This window comes from Pezoporus occidentalis, unplaced genomic scaffold (genome assembly GCF_034315485.1).
Source record: "Pezoporus occidentalis ecotype Australia unplaced genomic scaffold, CSIRO_AGI_Poc_V1 ctg88, whole genome shotgun sequence".
Lineage (NCBI taxonomy): Eukaryota > Metazoa > Chordata > Aves > Psittaciformes > Psittacidae > Pezoporus > Pezoporus occidentalis.
The window spans coordinates 292,590-318,363 of record NW_026916242.1 but is presented as its reverse complement, the minus strand read 5'-3'; the positions used below and the strand labels follow the sequence as shown (position 1 = coordinate 318,363).

Genomic DNA, 25,774 nt, shown 5'->3' with positions numbered 1-25,774 from the left:
GGTTCCTCGGAGCACTGTTCCCAAAGGAGTCTCTGATGTGTGTAGAGAGTGAATCTCATGTTATACGGGTTTTCCTGGCAGTCTGCTCTTTGCTACTTTTTCATGCAGCTTCTCTTCTGTTAAGCAATTATAAATGCTTTATTCACATGACTGAAATAGAGTAATCTCTGGTCACAGTTTAGGCATGTGACTGACTTATTCTGTCACACGTTCGGGAAGGATTGCTACTTGCAGCTCTCAGAATGCCTTGATAAAGGCTGTGTGGCCAGCATGAGCCAAAAGATGGAGCACACTCCTCTAAAATACTGCTCTGTGCAATGTTTCCTTTTTGCCAGGATTAGCTTTAGAAAATCAGGTAGTTGATGCATGAATAAGTTACTGAAGGTCAAGCAGGGGTGAGCTTGAGGATCTCAGCTGCTCTAAAGCAATCGCTAAGGTACACACTTCTAGCCCACAGAAAGCATGAAGTATCTTTAGTGGATTACCCCTGAGAAAAGAGGGATGTGCATTTACTGTAGGGCTAAGGAATGCACTTTAAGAGCTGCTGCAGAGCAGCACTGCTTACACTGTAACTTCCTCATGGGAATGGACAGAGTTATTAACTTTGCTTTGAATTCTTAAGAATTTCTTCATATGTGGCAAAAAGTGTCCACAGTGCATTGCTCAGCATAGAATTTGTAATAGTAGTCTTTATACAGTTCAAACTCTGCTAGTTGAAAGAAACAGTACCCAGTCTGTTCAAAGTGTTCTACTAAAATGTTAATTACTAATTGTTTTAAGTCAGTAATTATGAAAGAACAATCTCTGTGGTAACTACTTCCACATGTTAAAATCCCTACCAAACAAGCTGCTTTTCCTTGGGTACTAGATAATTGTGCAAACAGGGTCACTCATCACTGGTGCCTTTGTTTGCTGGGGATACTTGCTTTTGAAACACAGGTGAGTGGTTCTTTCTCATTTTATCTGTTCACTCAGTTTATCCCCACTTTAACGTCAAAAATGTTTATAAATTACTGAATCTTTTAATGGAATTCGGAAACCTGGAAGCAAGGAGACAGCAAGGAAGCAAAGGCATATGGATTAAATATCCTGGTTTTGTGCAGTGGAAGGAAACAGCTGAAAACATTAGCCAGAATTATTTCTAGAGGGACATATATTTTAAAGATTTTTGTGTGAGGCATCACAGATATAAAGGGAAACAGTTTTCAAAGGCAACTTAAGCCTCGATATTTTAAGCATCTCTCATAAGGACTGACTTGAGATGCCTTTCTAGAAAGTGCTAGGCACTCATCCACCAAAAATAAGACTTTTTTCAAAAAAAGCTGCTCAGCTTGGGCTTCCAGTTTCAGCAGTCGCTTCTTGCCAGTTTTAACCAAGCTGTCAGACTGCACTTAGCGTGCATGTATTAAATCTGAAATTATCCTTGCCTAGGGGCAAGAAACCAACAAAACCCACATGGCAGAGCAGGCTTGTGTCTTCCTGTCAGCTTTGCCTTCAGGGAAAGCTGGTACCTGTAAATCTGGCAGCTACAAAGCTGGCAGGGTAGCTGGTGGCTGTTCACAGAAATTGCACAGCCGGAGACGTTCAGGCTTTGTCAGTACAGCATGACTGCTTTGTTCCAGCTCAAGTTGCACAACTCAAGAGCTCCTTTGCCTGTAGTGTGGGACCCAGAGTGTTTGTGTTGCTGAGGAGTCTCCCAGGTCAGTTGGTGCTTTCACCTGTGCTTAGTAAAACCCTGGTTTCTGTCATTGTCTCCACTCCAGTTCAGTGTTGACTGTATCACTTAGGGTCGGCCCTGCCCTATCCTTTCCAGTACACCCACCAGAAAGAAGGAGCAAGCAAAACTCATGGAAGTGTTTTATAAGAGAATCCTAAATAAGCCATAAAGCATTGTGATTAATACAGCATAGGGATGTTTGCCCTTAATCTCTTCCTGAAGGTAGAATTACTTTATTACAGGCACATTACACACCAGCCAGTCTGTTGGAGAGTACATAGCAGTAGCAGTATCCTGGTGTATTGGTGGGGAACCACTGTCTCTTGCCTGGCACCCTCCTCATCATCTGGGATGGTCTTGAAATCCCCTCAACAGTTTGCACCCACTGAGGTGGTTACAGGAGATGCAGCTGTAGCAACAAGAAGGGCTGTTGGAAGGTTCTCCTGCCCCTAAACTGCACCAGATTTTTCTGTTCTGGTTGGTGCCAGGGATGGATTTTGAGGTCTGTACCCCTGGCATGGCACAGTCCCTGACCAGGGAGGTTGGTGCTCTTTCAGAACGTGTTTCTCAGCCGTAGCAGGTCTGGTGGCATCATGCGTATAGGGGGGAGACTGCTGCCTCCCTCAGCCCCCCCATAAATGCAGGTTTCCACATTGGGACTGTATCAACAAGTGCAAGGAATGTGCTGCTGAATAGGCACCTGCTGCTTGGCTCACCCAGGTTGCCAGTCCATGGACACTAGTCTGGGGGCCAAATTGTGTAAGCACATGATGGCTGGGGCAAGTGCTGTCTGTGTGAAGAAAATCTGCATAGCTTATCCAGCTGCCCGTTGCCTCAAGTCATGGAGATGGACCAAAAATGACAGACAAAGCCGCCAGTTACAGCCGAACAGTGCAGCATTACAGTATAAGAGAGCTTGTCTTTTTTTTTGTTATGCATTTGACACATTTTCATGCTGTTTGACATTTAAAATAAAGAAATTGTCTTTCTTTTATAATGTGGAAATCACTTGGATCTTCCAGGGAGAGACACCTCAGCATTGTTCCTAATTGTTTTTGTGCTTCCAAATTAAAATGCACGTTTTAATTGCGGCATCTGTAATTTTAGCAGAAATGGTATAATTACTGGCGGGATAGAGAGAGAATGTGCATCATCCCCTTATTATGTATCTACGTTTTGTTTCAACCTTTTGTCTCAACCTTGTCTGAGGTCTGTCAAACAGACTAACAGAGTCAGTGCTCTTTCAAGAGACACATTTAACTGGCTTTTTCAGTTTTCACTTATTATCCTATTTCATAGCTTCCCTTTGGGACTAAGGAGAAAGTAGAAAATACAGAGAAGTTTTAACCACTGTCCATGACCAGTGAGCACAGTGGGTGCTGGACGGAGAGCATCCATCAGTTAAGTCAGTGAGCCCAGGACAGAAGAGCACAGGCACCGCTGACATGAGCTGAGCTGCCAAGCAAGACAGCCTTGTCTGACCTCAGCCTTCACTTCTTGCCTGTCTGCTCCTGAAGTGGCCAAGTGAGATGTTTTCTGGAAAGTCTGTCATCATCTGCAAGAGGGGAACTGTGGCCAGAAACCCGTTTTTGATGGGCAGCTAAATACTTGTTCACACATGAAAGAGTGTGGGTTACTACCTGTAAAAGGACATCTGTCTAATTACAAGTTGCTAATGGGTCCAGCCTTCTCTTTTCGGCAGTATTTTCCTTCTTAGCTTGAGGAAAACTTTAGAATCAGGAATCTTGGTGGTTATTTCTCCTACTAATGTTGTTTAATGCTCTTACTGAATACCAACAGGTTTAATGATAGGTATGGGAGACTGAGCTAAGGCTTGAGTCCCACTAGTTTAAGTGACTCTCACCAAACGAACCTTTTCTTCAGTGGGAAGAACAAAAAGAAAGAAAGAAAGTTCACACCTTTAGGGTCCTCTTGCAGGATGTGGTGTTCAGAAAGCAGCATCCCAGTTTCTGTTACTGCTAGTCTTTTAATTGAAAAATTCCTGCAAGTAATTTTGCACAGTAGTAGTGTATGAATACAAATGCTGTGGGTTTGTTTTTTGTCTTCAGAAAAGGCCATCATTCAAGCAGATCATTTCAATCCTGGAATCTATGTCAAATGACAGTAATCTTCCAGACCAGTGTAACTCATTCCTGCATAACAAGGCGGAGTGGAGGTAAGTTTCCTTCTTCCCGAGATGAAATGACGTGGTTTTCCTTTTAAATAGTGTGAGTCCATATTCTTTTCAGAAAGACATCAGACTCCGATGATGTATTGGTAGAAAATATCTGTGCTTGAGGTATTTTTAGAACGTAACTTACCTTGTTTTTCAGGAATGCTCAGAATGCTGTGAAACTTGTATTAGGAGCCAATACACTTAGCTGTACCCTGTATTTATTATTACACTGGTTTAGGTATCATGATATTTATGGTTTTGTGATTCACATCTTAAAGCCAATTACGTGTTTTCAGTGAGCAGCGTGAGGGCAAAACAGCTCAGGTATGTTTGATGCAAGTTTCATAGAAAGTGTGTAGGCATATGTTAAAAAACCCCAACAAAATAAAAATAAAGGGCATAAAAAGATACATTTTCTAGTCAAGCCTTAGTTCGTATTCATTTGTATGTGTTCTGCCATTTTGTGCATCCTCTCTTTTGCATTGACTTTGTGTCCATGCATTCAACGTATGCCAAAGCCGTGCTTGAGCATATGACTGCACCTACTGCTACAGTAATTTTTATTCATAAGTGATTATAAATGGAGAGCAGGTTTGAGAAAATGCTATTACGTGGCACTGTTTTACAGTAAAAGCTTCAGCCTGGTTTTGGTACGTGACAGAACTTTAAAACCCTGTCCCCAAAGCCTGTGTGGCAGTCAGGAAGCTCGCTGCTTCACATTGCAGCCTTCTGTTTGGAAAAGAAAATTGACAACAGCTCTGCATAGGCAGAAGATTTTTACCCGTGCTCAGTCTATATTAAGCAGCACTGGCCCTGCTCCAGATAAGCTGGGAGAAGAAATATAGGACGGTTCCCTGCCTGTACTCGGAGCAGGAATGGAAGAACCCCAGCGCAGGAGGGCAGGGAAGAGCCCGTGGAAGTGGGGCTCGTCTCAGAGCCAGCATCCCGCATTTCCTCCCCAGGCTTCCCTGGAAAAGCGAAACATGTAGTTTTAACCGGGCCAGTGGAAAAAGTGAGCGGCCCCCGGTCACATGGAGGGACTATAAATAGCCGGGGCCGGGGCCGCTCCTGCCTTGACTCAGCAGCACGCCGGCGGCAGCCACGCGGTCTCGGGCCCCGGCGGCGGCAGCGGCGCGCCACCTGCTGGCCACCGCGCCCACCTGCGCTCCCCGCCGCCGGGCCGGGGCTGCCCCCTGCTCGGCGCCGTTGCCCTGCGGACGGCGCTGCGAGGTTCCGCTGTGGTCAGTGCCTCCTCTTGCCGCTCCCGAGCTCTCAAGTGTTTACAAGGATTTCAGTGTGGGTCGTCAGTGTGGCCTCTTGCTCCCCAGGCCCGTATTCTAAGGCTTGGGATAGATGTCGGGTATTTAAAGTATAAAAACAGATTTCTTGGCCGCTGTTATTGATGCAGACGCTGGACGTCGTGTTGTGATTTTGGCAGCAGACAGAATACCAGGAGGATTGGAAGAAAAATATCTCCCAGTGAGGGGTTTCTCATACACCCCTATATAGTAAAAATATTTATTTAAAGGATGAGCAAAGTCACGGAATCGTTTAGGTTGGAAAAGACCTTTAAAATCATCAAGTCCAGCCATTATTCCAGGACTGCCAAGTCCACAGCTAAACCAGGTCACTGAGGGCCTCATCTACATGGTTTCTGAACACTTTCAGGGACAGTGATTCCACCACTGCCCTGGGCAGTCTGTACCAATGCCTAACTACCCTTTCAGTGAAGAAATTTTTCCAAATATCCAGTCTAAACCTTCTCTGGCACAGCTTGAGCCCATTTTCTCTTGTCCTATCGCTTGTTACTTTGGGAGTACTCAAACTGCTTTAGGAAAAGCAAATACCTTCTGAAATCTTGCCAGTGCAGCAGAATAAAAGCTGTGCTAAGTGACATTTGGTAACATTAAACTTCTGTTTTACAAAATTCATCCATTTCTTAGAGAGTGACAAGGGTAGCCTGGGGATTTCTGGCATATTTCATTTTGATGTACTTGCATTGCTCAGATGAGGAATGGCTAACAAGGCGTTAACGAAAAGCCATGTAGAAACAAAAAGTTCTTTGGCACTATCAAGCCACTGAAAAACTTGTTACCATGCAGACTTGTGCTAAAGGTAAATTTGGCTTTTTAGTTTTGGAAGAATAAATAACATGCAGACAAGGAAATACGAGAGAGAAAATACAAATTCATGATGGGGCACGATTTGCCTGAAAGCAAAGATGGTTTCTGAATTAAGTCAAAATGAAAGCACAAAGTGCAGAAAGAGCATGGTCATGTGGGGGCTTGCTTACAAGCTGGGTGAGAGGCATGCTCTCTTACCTGAATTCTGGTATGGGCTGCCATCCCTGATGTATGTGAAAGCCATGTCTGTATGCGGCACTCATGAAGCGTAAGGCAGATTAACAGAAAGTATGCAAAAAAACATGCGAGTTAAAGTGGGTGGAAGACTTCTATGCATAAAGTGATCCCAAGAGATTAACTAAGACAGACTAAGACCATTTCTGAGAACAGCTGCATAGAAATTTAATGTGGTTTAACTTCTGCATTGTAAAGTCTTTGTTTTTACTTATTGCTTTATTTTTTACATATATTTTATCCCATCGTGATTTGCAAAGAGATAGTTAAACCAACAATAGGGAAAGAATGAGATGTGTTACCAAGAAATAGGGAATTTTAATGAAGCCTGGCTATCGCCCTGGAGAAGGGTGAGCTTGGAAAAAGCAAAGGTTACACTTGTTCCCTTGAGGGACCTCCAAATTAGTGATATAGATCCTGCACTTTCACAGGGACGCTGCACTTATCAAAGCATATCAAAGCTCAGATAAGCCAGGGTTACATTTTTTCCCCACTCTTAAAAAGAGGCAAGGTGAGGTTCATTTCTTATAGAGACTTGCATCTCTAGTAGTGAGTAACCAGTCTTCAATGTCTCTGTCTGTCGTGAAAACTGAGAGTGGGCTGAATCCATGCAAGACAGACAGAGGTGATAAATGACACTTTGACCTATCTTCAGCGTGGTCTTATTTGCAACATTTACAGGTCTTCATGTTTATATAAAGAATACGTTTTAACTTGCCTGTTCTGTCATTTCCTTGAAATAATTCAGTGTCTTCCAAACTGTTCTACCCTTTATGTTTTTATTATTGAATCGAGTTGGGGTGCTGTCTGACAACTGAGTTGCACAGGTCTGCCTCATGTTTGAGTTCATATTCTGTGATTTTTTTTGGAGCTCTTTCTCAAGTCACTTTCATTACAGTAGGAAAAAAATTACTGTTGAAGTAATGATGTTCCAATTGAGTGAGAGATCATATTTGTCTGCATTTAGTCTTATATACTGACTGCATTTCTCCTTCCTTCCTCTTCCCTACGAGCGGCTGTTCTAATGATTAAACTAGTCTATTAGCAATACTTTTATTAGTGTATCAGTAGCAATTCTGATTATTAGCCATATTAAAAACAATGACTGGCATTTGTTTATCTGTGACTGTTTATCATTATAGTTTCTAATAACACAGTGTACGTTCTTCAATGTCACAGAATGAGATTATTCTAGAATAAGCCAGTTAGCTCAGACTGCAGAACTACAGAAGCAAACAAATCCACATGCCCTACCATGTATAATGTTTCAAGCTGCCTCATTTATGAGGTAAGACTCATTAACTGGGCAATGTACAGTAGCTTTCTCTTTAATTACACAGTTTTATTATACAGTGGAATTGTTTTTCAAAATGCAACTGTTTTCACAGACTGACCTTTTATTATGAGAAGTTTGTGTCTAATGAAGAGAGGTAATTACAGCACAAAACTGACTTTTGACATACAGAAAGCTATTGTTACCAGCACTTTCCTAGTGCAGAATGTTATTTAAAAGAGAACTTAATTTACATATTAAAAAAATTATAGAGTTGCATATAAGTAGCAGTGATGTTGAGAGACAAGCTAAGAAAAGCAGCACTTGTAACCATCTTCAGATTGCTGTAATTCCCACAGTAGATTGTGTAGTATATGTTGCGCCTGTCAGAAGGGGTTTATGTTAGCAAAATGAATGTTTGGAGAGGAGTCACTTTCTGACCTTCTGGCCAGTTTCTTCCTTTATTGTCTCCTTATTAAGATGCGTGACCACTTTCCACCCAGCACAGAGATCAGCTTTGACCTTTGCATGCCTAAATACGAGCGAGAATTTTGCTTGAAATCTGAAGCATAATAATTGTGAGGGGCATTTGTTCTGACCACCACATCGAACAGCTCACTCAGCAGGATTTAAGTGTGATAAATGCCCTTGCCCCAGGTGGCTGATTTTTGCAGTAGAATTAAGCATGGTGGTAAGAGTTTGCAGTAGAGTTTGCTAGTTATTCCAGCTCTGAATCCTTTTGCTGTACTTTGTAAGCATTACTCTCTGACAGAGGGGTCTCATTAAAATAAGGAATCTATAAGATTTGGAATATTTAAATTACTTCATTTACTTAAATAGGCTATTTGGATATGCATTTCCCACATTGAGAGCCTGAACTTCTTTAAGTTGATACTGGAGAAGAGCTTAATCATTCCATGCTAGGAACGAGGACAGGAGTTTTACAGGAAGAAATCATTCTCCCCACCACCACCTAAAGCCCTTTTATTTTCTTTTTAAAACATCAGAAGGAGCAGATTTTGTTTGCAGTGTGTTTCTAAAGGGAAAACATTGTGAAAGTTTGAGCAGAAGATTTGGTATTGCAGTCTCAGTAGCTATCTGCAGAGTTTTCTTCAGGATCTTTGCCCCTTAGAAGCTTGTTCACTCTTAGGTGGAAAACAAAACGCTATGATTGACTGTTCCCACAATATGAACAGGAAACAGTTGAAGTAATATTCAAGACACAGGTAGCAGGCAGTACATGGTCTCCCAAAGAGTCGCAGAAATGGTTTGTTAAATGCAAATACAACTTCTGATACAAATCGGAGTTGTTTTGGGGTGAGTTTTTTTTTTAGTTATCCCACACGCATGAATGTGTAGCTCAATTTAGTGGCAGAATTATGTTTTCTGTACATTGTAGTATACACCCATGCATTTTTAGTGCAAAACTTGTTAAACCTTTTTCCAAGAGCAGTTCAGGTCATGTGTTTAAAAGAAACGCATACCCAAAGTCAACAGAAACTACAGGCAGTGTAACCAATAAGGACAGTATCTGAAGCTTCTTAGAGAACTGCGTTGACTTCCTGCCTTTCTTATTTTTTGCACCTTTGTGTGTATGGTGAGAAGCAGAGAAAAGTAAACCAAGTCCTTTTATTAACTGTTCCTACTCAAGAAGCTTGTGTTTGTAACTCTTTGCAGGGTTGGGTCCTATCATGGTATGTATTCTTGCTCTTGTATCTTCACCTAGAGAAATGGGAATGTGGGTGTGAAAAAGACCCAGTGGTGCTTCTGTATATTTTAAGTCCAAATAATATTTACAGCCACGTTACAGACTCGGGCAAATGGGCTTCTTAGACTGCCCATATTGTGTTGCTAATGATGGTCCTGTTACCAGTTCTTAGTGCAGTTTCTTTGTGGTTAAGGTTGTGTTTCATGATGTTGAGGGAAAAGATGACATTCTAGTTTTTAAAGTGTTGTTATGCTGTGGCATTTTACTCTTTTAAATGATATTTTTCTTCAACTGAAGGTATTATGGTTATTCTCACGTATAAACATTTCCAGTTGTTCTTAAAGCTCTGAAAGGCTTTGCATTTGGTAATTAAATGAACTGCTTGAGTTAGTCTTGTACTTTTCAGCCTTTCACATTTAATTAACATTCAAGTAGAAAATTATGAACAGTTTATATCTGCCAGGAAAAGACAAGACGTAACAAATTGTCTCCGTGCAGATGTGAAATTGAGGCAACCTTAGAGAGACTAAAGAAACTGGAGCGTGATCTGAGCTTTAAGGAGCAGGAACTAAAGGAACGGGAGCGGCGTTTGAGGATGTGGGAGCAGAAGTTAACCGAACAGTCCAATACTCCTGTAAGTAGATGATAATTCAACCTTTCATCTTACTTCAGAAAGTGTTTGGAGCTTTGTCTATGTGTATGTGCATCTGTGTGTGTCTACAGGCACACCAAAGGAATAGTGCCCCTGTTATCTTTAGTTGTTCCTTTGGGCCAGTTAAAATCTATTTTATTACATCACTGCAAATAACTATACTGTTTTAAAAAAAAATGGCTAATCCATCTGATATCAGATATTGCTGATAGTTCATATGGTGCCATGGGCACTTAAGTAGTTTCCCATTGATTTAATAACAGTTCTCAGCTTTAAAAGTTGATTGCACTCAGTAAATTCATTTTTCAGCTAGAAAGTTGTTGACTTTAATGAATGCAGGATTTGGTCTTAAATGTAAGAATCGTTTTTTTTTTCTCAAGAAGAAGGTTTGAGAGACCTATGTAAATTTTTTAAATTCTGTCCCTTTTCTTCGAGAAGAAGTTTTCATTCTGGGAAAGAGGGGGTCAAAATTTGAAGTGTTAATTTAGGGCTTTGTTCATAACTTGTACTGGCGAGTTAGTAGCTGTTAGGATTGCCACATTTCTAATAATAAATTGGAACAAAACCCTTTCTTGGATGATCTTGAATTTCTTTATGAAGTGTGATGCTCTTAAATACTGATTGGCAGAGGGAGGACCACAGGGTTGGTGCATGGCTAGACATGTTACAACAGAATTGTTGTTAAGAAAAATACCGCATTACTTACTTGTTTTTAAAGCACTAGCCAAAACAAGTACCAAATTGAGATTGCAGCAGCATATGATTTTTCCTATGCACAATTTTATCCTGCTTACAGCCTTGATTCCAGCCAGACCCATCTATATACAACTTGTTTTTAAGCCATAGCTTATTGCTGTTGTTTGAATGAAGTTGCATTCGTGTTCCAGCTGTGAACATGCAGTAATGAAATCATGAAGAATGAATGTTTTCCTATGTGCAGATACTGTATGTTCTCAGTAGATATCTATATGCCTGCTTTAATGCTTGCAAACTTCCAGTAACTGAGCTGTGGGCCATCATCTGTCCTGAGCACAGCATGAGACACAGCCTTAATGAGCAAATCTTTTCACGGGCAAGGCCCTAGGGTTTTTTATGCCTTACTTGCTTATGACTTCTACTTTTCACTTAGAGCTGGCACTGCTGAAAGAATAAAGCACTGTGCTGCAGCCTGTTGTGCTAAGCATGAGCTATCTTTCTGCATAACATTAACCCAACTCTCCTATTGCATTTAAATGCAATTTCTTCTAATAGAGAAATACAGGTTTGTTTTTTCCCATAGGTCTTTATCGAACTGTTACATGGAACAGCTTTTAAAAAGCCCTTTTGTTGGAAAAAAAATGGTATAGTAGCAAAAATTGGCTTGTTCAAGCAGGGTTGGGTTTTTTGTTTGTTTTTTTTTCATAGCAAATAAAGTTCTACAAGGCACTGGTTACAAACACAACTATGTTTTAAATTCATAGCTGTAAACCATTTAAAATATTGAGCATTCTGTTTGCAAGCTGTAATCCTTGGAGTCAAGTGTCTTCCTCCACCCCTTGGTTCAGGGTATGTCTGCTCAGCAGTATCCAACTGGAGGATTGCAAGAGGGAGGTGCGCTGCTTGATTTTAAGCTATGTTTGCTGTAAAAACAGTAGGAAAGATAGGGCAACCAGAGCCAATAACACAGCTTAGGGTGCCCACTAGGCTTATACCAGGTTCTTAGCCAACGCTAGGCCTTGCTATGTCTTAGCTGGTACTGTCATCTTAATTTTGCTCTGCAGTAAAGACCAGAGGCCAGTAAATACTATTAAAGTGGTGTTCAGGAGGAGAAACTTGAACTAGGTGAAAGGAGAACAGGGAAGCCGTCTCTGGCACTTGATTCTCCAGTGTTCTCTAGGGTTGGTAGAAGCTTCATCCTGTCATTCTGCATGGTAGGTGGCTGTAAGTGGAAGGCTGCTCCTACCCCATAGAATAAAGTATAGCTTTTTACACATGTTAGCATGTGAGAAGTATGAGACTAATCTTTATAAACACTTCCCTGAAAGCAGTATTTCTCCTTGCTCTTGTTTTGAACCCATTTCTTCTGTCTTATAAACCAGACACCTTTGAGTCTGATCTCTGCAGATTCCCTTTGTGCAGATCTCCAAGAGCATCTTGCACAAGGGAATCTGGAGCCTTTTGGAGGAGTAGAGTATATCCACAGCTGCAGTGAAATGGGAGACTTCTTTCAAAAGAGAACCTGACTTTCAGAAGCTGATATTTAGAGGGAGAGAGTGAGCAAGGCATGAAATCCAGATATTTATCTGTGGTGACGTACACCTAGAGGTTGTCATTTAAGAGCAGTGGCTTATACAGAGATCAGGGGACCCAGCCATCTATAAAGTCTCTTCAAGATAGTTATCATGAACTGCAGTATCACTGCAATACCAGGCAGGCCCTGTCACAGAGAGCTCCTAAGTTCTCCAGATAACGAGGTGGCAAAATATGGATGAAATAAGGTGATTGTAACTCACAAAATGAGCCACAGTTATGGCTCTTTCACAGCTTACCCACTGCCAGGCATTGCACAAACACTGACACAGAAATGTGTTTTAGCAGCAGGCTGTTTTGCAGCTTTATCATCAGGCGATTCTCTTCTGTGGATATAAAGTGACTAAAACTCTAAAGTCATGGAGGAACTACCTGGCACTGAATCGTGTGTGCTGGGCATCTCATTTCTGTGGCTACGTCTTGCTTTTAAAGTACTCCTCTTTATCAGGAGGAGCTTTTGGTTTCCTTGATCCAGGTGTAAACCTTGATCTGGTGATGGTGTAATTGTTTCTCCTGTACAGAAGCTTAGCCATAGGATGTACCCCCTCTCCCCAACTTCTTAATTTTGTTTTTGTTTTTTAAACCACGATCACTAACTTCTGTTAAGCACAACACAAATAGAAAGCCTGTGTAAGCAGGGAAAATTTGAGAGGCACAAAAGACACATTTTTTCCCTTTTAATGATTGTTGATTTGTCAATGTAAGTGATTGTGCCAAGAAAGGGGCACTCTTTGTTAGCCTGGCCATGAAGTCTTGTTACAGGCTAGGACATCACCATGGTGACCCCTGTAGACTGTTGTGACGAGCTGCCATTTGCTCTTTTGTCAGTTTTCTGGTTAGGTTAACAAAGAAAGACATGGAATGAATTTTGGACAGGTGATTTTGCAAACAGCTTTGGAAAGAAAGGCCAGTTCAGGTGTTCACACACAGCTCCTTTGCTGTTGGTTTAGTAGGTAGTTTAGGATAAAACTCCCAAGTTTTTACTCCCTGTGGACAACAGGCAAGCGTGTCACAGAGATTACTAGCCCAGGCACTCTGAAGAGGCATTAATCATTATTTAGCTGGAGAGGACACATTTCATTTGTTATTACAAACAGACTGGGTCAGGAAAATATTGTTATCTGTGAAAATTAAATCAGTAGAGATTTAACATAATGTACAACCATATGGTAGATGTCTATTGGTATCACTAAAATAAAATGAAAATGCAACCAAGCTGAAGAAGCTGATAAGCTGACCAAACAGCCCCTCTTCCGCTGCCTGCTCCTCCCTGGGACAGCTTCCAGAAGCAAGGTGCTGGTGTGGGCTGGAGGCCAGTTCCTGTATGTCCTTTGCATTGGTGAGAGGCTCGTTTCTGATTGCGGCTGTTGCAGGGTGACCCCTTCCTCTCCTTTTGAGCATACGCTCAAAACCAGTCTTTGCACAAATAATACTGCTGCTGTTACTTCTGATATTTAGAGGGCTGCTACTTCTGCACCAAACTTTCTGAGCTTGTTTGGGTTTTCTGATCTTAACGTGATTTATTCTTCAATCCTGAAAGGTTCAATTAAGCAACTCACTGACTTCTGTTGTACCCACATTGCCTTGGGAGCCAGTCCGCCTGGCTGGGAAATGCCACATTCTGTTTTTCACTGTGCAAAATGAAGGATTAAAGAGTTTGAACCTTCTTTTGTCAAGAAAGCTCTGCTACCTGTGGTTCTTGCCATGCGACTCAGTGATTTTGCACTTTAGTTTAAGAACAATGACCCCAAAATGAAGCTGTCTGGTTTAATGAATTCTGACTTGATCTCCGTGTTTAGGTTCACTAATTTTGTGCTTTCTGTTGATTGCCAACTAATCTGGTGGTGTCTTTTCCCTCCATTTTTAAATTGGTTCTAACTTTCACTTTTGATCTGTCCTTTCCTCCTTTAAATAGTTTTTCTTACCTCTTGCTGCAAGAATGTCTGAGGAGTCTTACTTTGAATCTAAAACAGAGGAGTCAAAGAGTGCAGAGATGTCATGTCAGATCACATCAACAAGTAACGGGGAGGTAGCTGGCATGAACCAAAGTCTGAAGGCCTTGATGATGACGGGCTTTGGGGATATCTTCTCTCTGAACAAAGCAGGATCTGTCCTGCATTCTGGAATGCAGATAAACATGCAAGCCAAAAAGAATTCTTCTAAAACCACCTCTATGAGAAAAGGAAAGAAAATCAACATGGCTTTGGGTTTCAGTGAATTCGACTGGTCAGATGACGATGATGATGATGATTATTTTGATGACACAGATGACAGCAGCGAATGAAATCAGTTATAGAATTAACCCTGAAATCAGTTTTAGCAAAGCAAAACAATAAAGTTTTAGAATGAGAATCCTGTCAGTTTGGTCTGTTTAAATCCTGTAAAAGTAAAGAAAAAATGTGAGACATTTTCCAGGCTGAGCATGTTTGTGTGTAGAAAGACATGTTGTTTTTGTTTAGATTGTGCTGACTTATTTCTGCTTTGATTAAATTTGGAACTAAACTTTCCAAATTAATTGAGATTATTATTATTTTAAGAACCATGATTATAATTCTTGATGCCTGATTACAGAAACTGTGGCTTGATAAACTTAAGATTTGAAAACATTGGGGGAAACTTCAATGCCTTTAATGCCATTAATGTACTTCAAATTTTTCTTTTGTGTTTTTTGTCATTTCCCTTACTCCTTTAATTGTCAATCATATGAATATACTTGTACTTCCAAATTTGCTATTCTCTACCATCCATTCTTTCTCACTGTTGCAGTGAAGGGGTTTGCTGTGTTTCTAATTTCAAGAATTTTTTCAAGGCCACATTGTGGGAAGTCACAAATATATTTCTAGGAAGAGAGAAGCTTGGTTGCGGGGAAGAGAGGGGTTACTTAAATACACAGGCTAAAAACTGAATAGCAGCAGAATTCAGGTAGTCCCTATTAGTAGGTGATTTGTATAAATGTTCTTTTTTCTCCTCACTTGTATGTGTATATAATTCACTCTAGCAAAGAGAGCTGCAATCAGACCTCTGCATCTATTATCAGATATTGTGCTCTAGAAGGTAATTTTCAGTTATGTTGATGTAAATCCAGGAAGCCTCATTAACTTTGATGGACTTATTCTTGTACCTGAGAGTAAAAATCAGTGTCAGTAAATTTTGATTCTGTCGCATCTCCTAAAGAGTGCGCGCTACCCTTATGAAAGGACGAAGATGAGCCACAGTGACATTCCAGCTTGGGCCTTACCACTGTGGCTTGTGTGACATTCTCGCATTTGGGGGCAGTAATGTGAGGGCAGTAATGTGAGGGACATTTGCTAGGCTCTGTGTATCTGGTTTGTGCAGTTAAATCACTTTTAAAGTACTGCCACTGCGGTTATGACTTACTGTAAAGCTCGGTGTGTAACAATCTGCTGGCAATAATTGCCTGCCAGGCACTTAATGTTGAGAGCAGTGAGTATGCTTCTCCTGATGACTCCTTTAGTGGTAATGCAGAAGGTGGGAGGGAAAACCAGCGCAAACACAAATGCAGGTTAGAAAGGAAGATGTTTTTGTAAAACATTTGCCCAAGGAAGAAGGGCAGCATTTCAAAAGAAAAACTAGTTAAGCTGTAGTGGGAATAAGACATCAAAATTCCATTCTCAATTACTGGAGGGGTTTCTTTTATGAAAACTTCAGGTTTTGAGTGGCTTCTTTAATTACAGGCTTGTGTGTTACATAGCTCTAACCTACATATTATGGTGAGTGTTTTTGTAGATAGCTTAGAGAAAAATGGATACATTAGATAACAGCAGGCCTGAAATCATTACATGTTCACTCAACAAAAGAGAAAGTTCTTTAAAGGAGTTTATCTAGAGTGACAAGTGGACATCTCTTTGGCTTGTGAGAGTTGATGTATCCTTAAGCATCAGCACTGGTCTGGTAACCTGCAAGGCAGTGAGTGCTGCGCTTTGAGCTAGCCTTCTTCACTCAGTTGACACGTGATTAGACCCTCCAAGATGCTTAATTTCTGTAGGATGTTATTCCATATTCCACGTTCTTCCTAACAGTGGCAGATCCATTGGCTTTAAGTTAACCCTCTTGTATCAGGAAGCTTTTCTCATGGCAGAATTGTAACGTAAATGATGCAAGAAGTTTACAGAGTATCCCAAGGAGAAACTTGTTCCTTTGGCACAGGTAGCAATGGCTTCTTAGAGCCATTAAAGCAACCTGATTTTAGGGAGAAAAAGGGACTAAGGGGCAAATAATGGAAATAAGATGGAAATAAGCACAAATAAGCTTTTTTCCAGTGCAGTTTTGTACTGTTTTTGTAAGTCTGTGTCTGCTAACACCCACAGCAATGATACTATTTTTGTATATACCCAGCAAAATTTGATGGATTCGTGTAATCTAATAGGTGCACTTTAGATCTTAAGATGTGTGCCATTGTGCGTAAATTACCACTGTAGGGTTGTACAGCTTTAGCTGAAAATGAAATGTGGTTCATCACATTTAGTAGGCAAAAGAAAAAGCAACATAAAATCTGTCCCTAGTACTGATGTTTTGCATTTCCTTAGCATCTGACAATCTCAGAGCACTTCATGCACATTTATAGTTGCATGGGTTTGTAAATCCACTCCCTCAGTCTTTACCAAAGTAAAAAATAGTCCCTAAGTAGTATGACACAGGATTTCATAATTGCAAAATCACTGTCACAGTTGGAAGGTTTAAGTCTGTCTTCAAGGTTTTGTGCTTACCCAAGAGTGTAACTTATTTCAGCAAAATACCAGAATTTGGGAGCATGCTCACAGGAATTCCTGCCATCTACTTAGTTCCAGTATTTTTTATTGAAACAAAGATGGACTTTTTCCCCCCTCTTTCCCCTTTCTTTCCCCATATAGCTTAATTTGCTTTGACAAATAATGTATTAAGGAAAAATTAGAACTCCTGTAAAACTTAACCTTTGTGTTCAAAGAAGCAAAGGCCTCTGAAAAGGTGATAACATGACAAACTCTTCTGATGCAGTTCCCTTGAAGACAGTGTTATAATTACTATATTGGCTAGGCTTACTAAAAAAAAACAGTGGTATTAATTGCATTTTTGCTTTCCTGTGATGACTTTCGTACCAGATGTCTCCAGTTTACAAGCCAAAAATCGTAAGTGAGAATCAAGCTGTGTTGTTTCTGCTTCTGATATGCTTCTCACTAGATACAGGTTTTGAAAGTAGCTCTGGTGGGCAGGTGTGTTGGTTGGAGAAGGTCAGAATATTTCATCGTCCACACCTGATTTTGCTCTGCAGTGCAACCCAGTCTGTCTTCTACCTGTATTATCACCAGGCTATATAGATTTCCACAGCAGTCCACAGCCAGATAGTGTGTCAGCTTATGAAAGCATTAACCAAACCCAGAAGGTGTTACTGTGGCTGCTCTGGGCTGTGAGCAAAGCCACCAAAAGCCTTCCCATGCTTCATATGCCTCTCAGCTCACTAGTCCCCACCACGCCTTTTGAGATCCCGGTTTTCTCTACCTTCCATAAAGCCCTGGAGGTATCTGCAGTAAAATTATGTTGCTGCGTTTGACAGAGGAGAAAGGTAAGAACAGGAGGCCTGAACCTCTTGGTTTTACTGTACAGGACAGTTGCAATGCCAGTGTTGACTTAGATGGGTAAATGGCCCAAAAGAAGAATGGTGATCAGCTTTTGGCTTGCTTAAAGATAGGGGGTGAGCTTGGGACCAAGCCAGGGTGTCCAACTCCCAACTCCTTTTCTTGTCCTTCAGGAAAAAATGGAAGGGGGAATTACCAGAGGAAAACCTTTAGATGTGACAATCACAGGACTAATTCCTTGGAGTAGCAAGTGTCCCAGGGTACTGTGTGTAGGTGTGCTGCATCCCGGCCCATTCTGCGCTGCCTGATAGGAAGGGCTTCCGGGAAGTGAAGTCTGACACAGCTCCTTGTCACAGTCATTTGTTTATTGTTCTTGTGGTTTTGTTAGATGTTGAGTGCCTTTCCTTCTGGGTTTTAAAGCAGTTATTCTGCATTAAACATTTGCAATAATGATTTATATTGCTGTCAGCAGTAGCAGTAAATCCATACTGTGCATGTCACTGTTAAGTATTCAGGAGTGTTACTGTGTGTCTTTAGAACTGTACTTCCTTTTTCTGTAATCAGGCAGCTTTTACAGGTTTTTAATAAGACTTCTACCTTGACAGAGGTTTTAACTACAGGCCTAGGTAGAACATTCAGGTAGAAAAGTAAGTTCATTTAGTAATTTTCACAGCCCTTAAAATGCACTGGTAGGAGCCTGGGGGAGAAACCTTTCCCTTTTCCCCCAGACTTTGACTTAGTGTACACTGTAAAATCTGCACAGAGATTTCTGATGTGTGAAGATTTAATTCTAAAACTGTAGAACCAACAACTTTCTTTAAACATTTTATATTGTGTGCTGAATATTCATACGCCTTTTAAAGTCAGATATAGTCCACTGCATTTCTTGCTTTTGCACTACCGAAGAAGTTTTGTACTGAATAGTAGGAGTCAATGCTACTTACACTTCAAGTGTGAACCGATGAGATTTGAATAGAAAATATTTTCACTGTTAGAAAACTTCATTTTCCCTTCCGAAAAACCAAAGCTGAGTGCAGTGCCTGTGCCGAAACTCTTGTGCTGTAAACTGAATATATCATTTGTGTGGAACATGCAATGTTACACTTCTGTGTGGTAAAACCTTGCAGCGTCAGTTATTCTCTTTATTGCACTTGACATATGATGTCTTGTTTTATTCACACTGTGGATTTGATTTTCCAGTGTAAAACCAAAGCAAACAAACAGAAAGAAATCATGCAATGTATTCAATTTCCTCAATTGGTGTCATAAACTTTCTTTTGATGTGAACTTTTTCCTTTGCTTCATTTTGTTCCAAACTTCTATTTTGCAATAAACATTTTGACAGTAAATTTTATGCATCTGTGTCCCTGTGTAAAATGCTGGTGTTTCAAAAGGTTCCTTATTGTCTGCTGGTTTAGGTCACTTTTTATATTACTCACGGTGTGAGACTTCTTTATTCTTCCATCTTTAAAAAACTGAAATAATACAAAACTGGTTATATTTAAACATGGGAAAACCCAGAATCCTCCCTTATGCAACTAAAAATGCAGTATTTGACTTCTGCAGTAAATGATTCAGTTGTACAATCATTGTGCCTGGCTCCTCCCGCAGCACCAGCCAGTTTGACTATGAGTACCTACAACAGGCACGACCCATTGCCTTCCTAAGGATGTTTACGATTGCCACCTTTCCTCCCGTGTGCTCAGGTGTTGCCACAAGCAGTACTTTTGCCCTATAGCGTCCCACCCAGGCTATGGGTAGCTGTTAACATAGGGAATGCCTGACTAAGGGCTGGTAGGTCAAGAAGGTTGGCTGGTAGTGTAGTAGAGAGAAAAAGTCTGGAAGGTCTCTCTTTTTTCCCTGGCAGACACATCTTCCTTTCTGCCCCTTCACCCTGATGCCTTTGGCTCTCCCCCCTTTGGGGAAGCAGTGGGCAAAGGGTGGGTTTGAGGGCCCATTTAGTCCTCCTCACAAAGGTGGCTTGAGCTGGTCTCATGGATTGTGCCCAGCAGGGTTTGGTGGAGACATTCGTGGAGGAGGATGAGTCCCTGAAGTGGGGTAGGTAGCAAAATGTCATAGATACTGAGGCAGACCAAGGGGTGGCAGGCAGTCACAAGTCCTTCAATGGGAGTCTCAAGGGAATGACACAAAGGATGTGTTACAGCGATGGCTAGAAGTTGTGAGTGGATTACACTATACACTGGTCTCCTGCCTGGAGAGCCAGGGAAGGGCTCAGGCACATGAGGGCAGCTCTGCCCTGGGCTCGATGCTCACCGAGGAGGGAAAATGCCTGGCTGGGGAGGGGGGGAGCTGGAGAGCTCGTGATGTCTCTGGAGCAGGTAACAAAGCCTTGGGGACTGGTGAGTAACTGAGCCGAGTCTCTTGTAAGCCAGTGTTATGTACATCAAATAAGCTTGCAATGACATCATGGTATTGAGCCTTTGGGAGACACAGTCCAAATACATACACGCCAGTTAATGTTAACCCTTTAGCCAGATAGAAATGCCAAGAAGGTGATGCTTGGGATACTGTGTGCTTGAATGAGTAAAACAGCAATCAGTATAGTAGTGACGTCTTCTCTGTGTCAGTTTTCCAATCATCCCAGAACTTCACTTAGCGCAGCCATGCTCCTGCACCTCCTTCATGGTTTCCTTGTGCTTCAAGAGCTAACACCATCCTGCATACAACAAAGCGTGCCCTGTGGGGGCTACAGCACTGGAGGAGGCTGGGAAGTGCTGCACTGCCCCAGCCCCAGGGGAGCAGTTGCGAAGCACTGCCAGAAACCAAGAGACTTGTTTGCAGAGGAAGACTGCCTGCCCACAGCAGCCCAACTCCAAATTCTGCTTCACTGCTGCTGAGTGACAGTTTTCCTTCCTCTTCCAGAGAACACCCATCTTTGGGACAGTCTTAATCACAGAATTATTTTCATTGCCATAGCAAAAGCCTTCCCATAGGGCAAGAGCCAAGAGGAGAGGCAGGCAGAGAGTCCTTTGCCATCTTTTGCTTCCTAAATTGTTTCTATCAGAGATCTACTGATAATTTTATCTACATAAAGTGATGGGTTTAATTTAGCATGGCCACTGTGCTGTTGGAGCCAGCCAATGGCCAGTATGAATCCAGGGGTTTAGTATGTCAGTGTGAGTTGCAGCCTGAAGTCCTCCCTTTGCAGGAGTAAAGGGACTGCATAAAATCGGACACCAGATTAAAATTTGGGTGAAGGGGAGAAAAATGGTCAGATGGTTTTCTTTTCAATTCGTATCTCTCACGCAGTTGCTGCCCTCCTTTGATATTTGTGCATGGACCGAAGAAGATGTGGTGAGTATTTTGTGTTAATGTGGCCACCGTTGTGCTGCCAGAGCTTTCTAACAAATGACAGCGGGTACGGAGGGAGGGAAGGACGGATCGGAACGTCTATGTGAGAGTTTACTGCTGTCTGTTTGGTGAACTTCTGTCACAGAAAGGCTTTAAAATGTCCATCGGGAAATTAAGAACTCAAACAACCTCCATAAAACAGCCACATTCTCCAGTGTCCAGAATTAATGGGAGCTGTCAGCAGCCAGGAGGGCATTCCTGAGTGGTCATTTAAGGAATGTGGAAGTGCCTGAAGACCTATATATACAAGACCTGTCCTAGACAGGACAAAAGGGGGTTGAAGGTTTTATCCCACTGTGTGCCACCAGGATTGCAATTAACTGAAAGTTAGAGGGGTTTTAAGGTATGGGATCTCGATTTCATATAAAATAATGGCATTAAATCTTTTTACCTTTTTATTTAGTTAAAAGGCTAAACATGAAACATGAATGACTTATCTCCAGCACAGTGATGTGTCACAGTGATTTTAATCTCCCATCTAGCACGCTCCTTGTGTGTTGTGCTTCACAGGGTTGTTTAGCTCACATTTACTGAAGGACTGTGGAAAGCCAGTGCGAAAGCCATAATAGCCCTGGCTCCTTAACTTCAGCCCCTTTGGCATGTGACAGATCACTAAGCTTCTGTTCCAGTCATTTCTATTGCTCTTCATAACGATAAGCTGAGGAAGGTGGCTGCAAAATAGAAGCAGTTTCTAAAAGCTACATAAAAGCAATTACTTGAATTGGCAGATCTGGAGTCTTCTAACCCAAAGGTAGAAATACTTAATTTTTTTGTTTTAAAAAAGAGTGGTCGCTTGTGAGCTCCAAATGACTGTAATGCACCATCTCGATAATGTGAACTTCAAGACTGATTCCTCTTTTTTGCAGTTTTTCTGGATGCAACAACTTACGAGGAAAGGTAAAAGTGCCTTCATATCCACATGTATGAATATACATACATTTGCTTATTTTTTTCTCCCTCCAGTAAAGCACCCTATGGATTTCTGAATAACCTCTCTTATCTTAAGGAGATGCTTCTGGTGAAATGAGTGTATATGCTAGCTTGTTTAAGGAACATCATATCACTGGGAAACGATTGCTTCTTCTAGAAGAAGAGGATTTAAAGGACATGGGAATTGTTTCCAGAGGACATATCATCCATTTAAAGGTATTTAACAGCATACGTTGAATGTTGCAGTAAGTTACAGTGTGAATATTAAGAAAGGAGTCTATGGGGTTTTGGTAGTATTAAGAACAAAAAAAGTTGTAAGTCTAAATAGAGAGCATATGCGGCATAAAGAAAGCAGTTACAGGTTCATATGGATCTAAAACCCAAAGCAACCTGACTATTTTATGGGGTATGAAAATATGCTGTGGTCTTCACACTCCTCTGCAGTTCTTAGTTACCTTGTGCACTGGGTCATCAGTACTGCTGAAGAGTTGCCTATTCCCCTGGCAGAAAGCTTTGGGTATCTTCAGAGAGAGTTCTCCCCAGAGATTTCTCTTTGAGGGAGGAGCAGGTTTGAGAGCAGTTATTTGAACTGAAATCTCCAAACTTCTCAACTTTCACAACTCATCTGTAGCTTAAAACATGCTTTGACTAACAAAGCAACTTCAAGGCTTGTTGACAGCCAGGTTGCTTTTCTCTTAAAGCTCTGTTTTATGGTGTTTTATATATCAAATGTTTGTAATGAGTTAAGATAATCATGGTCTGGAGAATGGAATCACATCAGCAGTGATAGTGTATTAATAGTGTAGCCACAGGAGAGTTCAGTTTCCTGGCTGTCAGCTTTGGAAAATGATTTCTCTAAAAGCAGCATCTGTAATTCTGTTGGGTCTCAATGATTTTATACCACGATTTACTAGTAAGAGATACTTGTATCGTAATTGCTAGTCCTGCAAATTTAGCTTCATAAGTCACACAGATTTATTCCCCTTTTTCTCATCAGCCATTTTTTCCATGCCACACACCATTACTGATATGCTTAATTTACATTTCCTACAGGGAAAATTATTGAAACTTAATAAAGTCAATAATGCCCAAAATGAAAGATTTCAGCTTCCTGGGTTGATTGAGCGTAAGTAAAAGCAACCAAAGCAACCCCCCAAACATCTCTTTCTCTGATTAAGTGGATCTGATTCTGAATGCGAGATGGGGCCAATCTACCATGACAGTTTCCAGAACGCTGCTGTATTTTAAACTCTTCGCACATGCCCTGATGTATCCACAATGGAAAACACAGTGCATAGGGAGCTATGCTGTTTTTCATGCTGGTATTTGCAGTATGAGGTGCTGAATACCTCTCATCTGTTTTTGTTGATTTCTTTTTTCCCTAGACTGCCATTGAGAAGTTAACCCATGACTACCTAAATCTGTTTCATTTTCCACCATTAATTAAGGCAAGTCTCATTGTTTATATAAGAAGTGCTTCTCGTGCTTGTATGAATATTTTACTGTTCTCATGTCTCAACTTCCCTACCATTCATGGGAGGGTGAAGCAGCAGTTCCTGCAGAGGCTTGTGATAAATGTGGAAGGTCAACGGCAGTGATGGGTAACATTGGAATAGTAATAGAATAATAAAGGTTGTTTTCAAGGAGGCTCTAATATTTTATCATGGAACTGGTAGTATTACATTCAAAGACTTAAAGGTTGCAATTCCTTTGCTATTATTAATCAGAAATTGCTCTTAGAGCCATTCCTCTGACTGGTGCCACCAACTGCTCACCACTGAAGGACACCAGAGCCCTGGCCCAGAATGAGCACGTCGTTCCTCAGTTTGCTAATGTTGCAGGAGAGAAGGATGATTTACAATGTCTGGTCACCCTTGTGTTAGCCTGTTGGTTTTCTGATATCAGTAACATGAGGTGTACAAAAGGGAGAGAGTGTTTGGGAACCTCAGGGCTGCCAGAGCAGATAGTTGCCTGATTTAATCTGGCGAGCTAATCAAGCAATTCTAGACCCTGAAGTAGCTTTTTGAGTCATAATTTATTGCACATCTATAGAGTGAATTCCACTTAATTTACATACAGTGAAACTCTGTTCCCCAAAGGGGTAAATGAAAGTCGAGTCTTTGCTGCTGTGCCGTGCTGGCTGTCATTCCAGTGGCAGTGGCGGCCATGATGTTGACAGCAGCACTGTGCTGCACTGGAGTGGCTTGGCCAAGAGCAGAAATCACGCAGCATCTCCCAGGTGCCTTCCACTGTGCGTTGTAAACCCATGTAAAGCCCCTTGCCCCTCTTGGAGCAGTGCGATCAGGGCAGAGTGATGGCTCCTTCGTGCTGCCTGCCAGGCTTCCAGCATCTGAAAGGCAAATCCTTTCTGCCACCAAAGGCTTTTCTCCTGTCTCCCAAGAGGTTGTGGTAGGTCTGAAGTCTCACCGTGCCTCTTTCTGGCAGGATTCTGCAGGTGGAGCTGAAGAGAACATAGAGAAAGTAGTGAATCTTGAACTCGTTTTTGGTTATCACTTAAAGCCGGGAAGCGGTCCAAAGGTAAGCTACGCGTGCTGGATCGGTTGGTTTGGTTAGCAGTCACTACCCAGAGGGTCTGGTATATTCTGGACACAAAAAGATAACTTGCTGTGAGAGTCCTCTTGTTTTGGAAAGTACTGACAAAATGTCAAGGTGGAAAATGGGGCTACATCAGTGATGGAGAATTGCACCCCAGAGCAGGCGAGGAAGAAAAGAGCAGCACAGAAAGGTTTTGTTTCCTAGTGAACAGTTTTAACTCTAATATTTGTAATTTGGGCTTTCATTTTGTTCCTTTTATCCTAATGGGTGTGAAATAACAATCCATTTATGCAAAAAAACCCCATTCACGCTTCAGCAGTGGCACACACCTGATGTTAGTGGGCAGACTTCTGTCTCGGTAGAAAGGTGCTATCTTTTCACGCAACCAAGAGGAGTCTGGAAAACACGTGGTGTGCGTGGCTGCCAGCTGGGGAGGATGGGACTGGTCCTGGTGGTGACTGTGCACTCCTGGTTCTGGGGAAAGAGGGAGGGGTAGGTGCAGCACATTGCAGATGGCAGAGCTACTGTGCAGCGGCTGGTAAAAGGCAATTACCAGCATGTCACATCCTAATCAAACCTCAGCTCCAAGCCGAGCGGGTTCAAGGATCTCTTGTTACGCCCTGGGTAATGGGAGCATTGACGACTCCAGATGCTCCAGCAAAGCCTTTCCACTACGTTGTCTTTTCTTGAGAGTGAGGTTTGTCCCATGCTTTTTGTTTTCTTTATCCAGCCTGCCATGGACTCTGAGTTCAAGGGTTTTAGAATTAATCATCTATGTGGAAATGGTGCGCAAAGCATTTCTGAGTGAGAGTCAGGGGTTGTGACAGCAGGATTTGTTTCCTTTTGTATTTGACAAATCTGCATTGTGTGTCCACCCTAAACTTGTGGGTGGCTGACTTTCATCTTGTCTTATCTAGCTACTTTGCTTTCAGGGCATATTGTTTGCGGAAGTCTCTTGATTTCTGTACTTGGTGGTGCTTGCAGAGAAAGCATTTAGGTTTGTACTTAGTAGGAACTTGGACTCGTACTGAAATCATTTCATCAATTTGAAAAAGCTTTTTGCTTTTTGTCTGGAGATTTCCCTTTTTCATTTGTTTCTTTTATCCTAAGCACTTTTTTTTTTTCCTATGAAAAATCTTTATCACTGTGTGAATTACTTAGTCTGTCTCAG

The 25,774-nt window shown here is 41.6% G+C and overlaps 1 protein-coding gene across 3 annotated transcripts in view; it reads left to right on the top strand.

The window, feature by feature from the left end:
• Positions 1 to 25,774, top strand: part of MAP3K20 (mitogen-activated protein kinase kinase kinase 20) — a 90,668-nt gene that overhangs the window by 47,859 nt on the left and 17,035 nt on the right. For 2 of the 3 annotated variants that reach the window (XM_062604816.1, XM_062604817.1), the window contains exons 10-16: positions 3,787 to 3,893; positions 9,730 to 9,865; positions 21,016 to 21,060; positions 21,984 to 22,014; positions 22,124 to 22,263; positions 23,433 to 23,495; positions 24,493 to 24,585. In XM_062604816.1, coding sequence (XP_062460800.1) covers positions 3,787 to 3,893; positions 9,730 to 9,865; positions 21,016 to 21,060; positions 21,984 to 22,014; positions 22,124 to 22,263; positions 23,433 to 23,495; positions 24,493 to 24,585 — 615 coding nt within the window. Of the gene's footprint in view, positions 1 to 3,786; positions 3,894 to 9,729; positions 9,866 to 14,087; positions 19,100 to 21,015; positions 21,061 to 21,983; positions 22,015 to 22,123; positions 22,264 to 23,432; positions 23,496 to 24,492; positions 24,586 to 25,774 lie in introns of those variants that run through there. The other variant, XM_062604818.1, reaches the window with a different exon arrangement.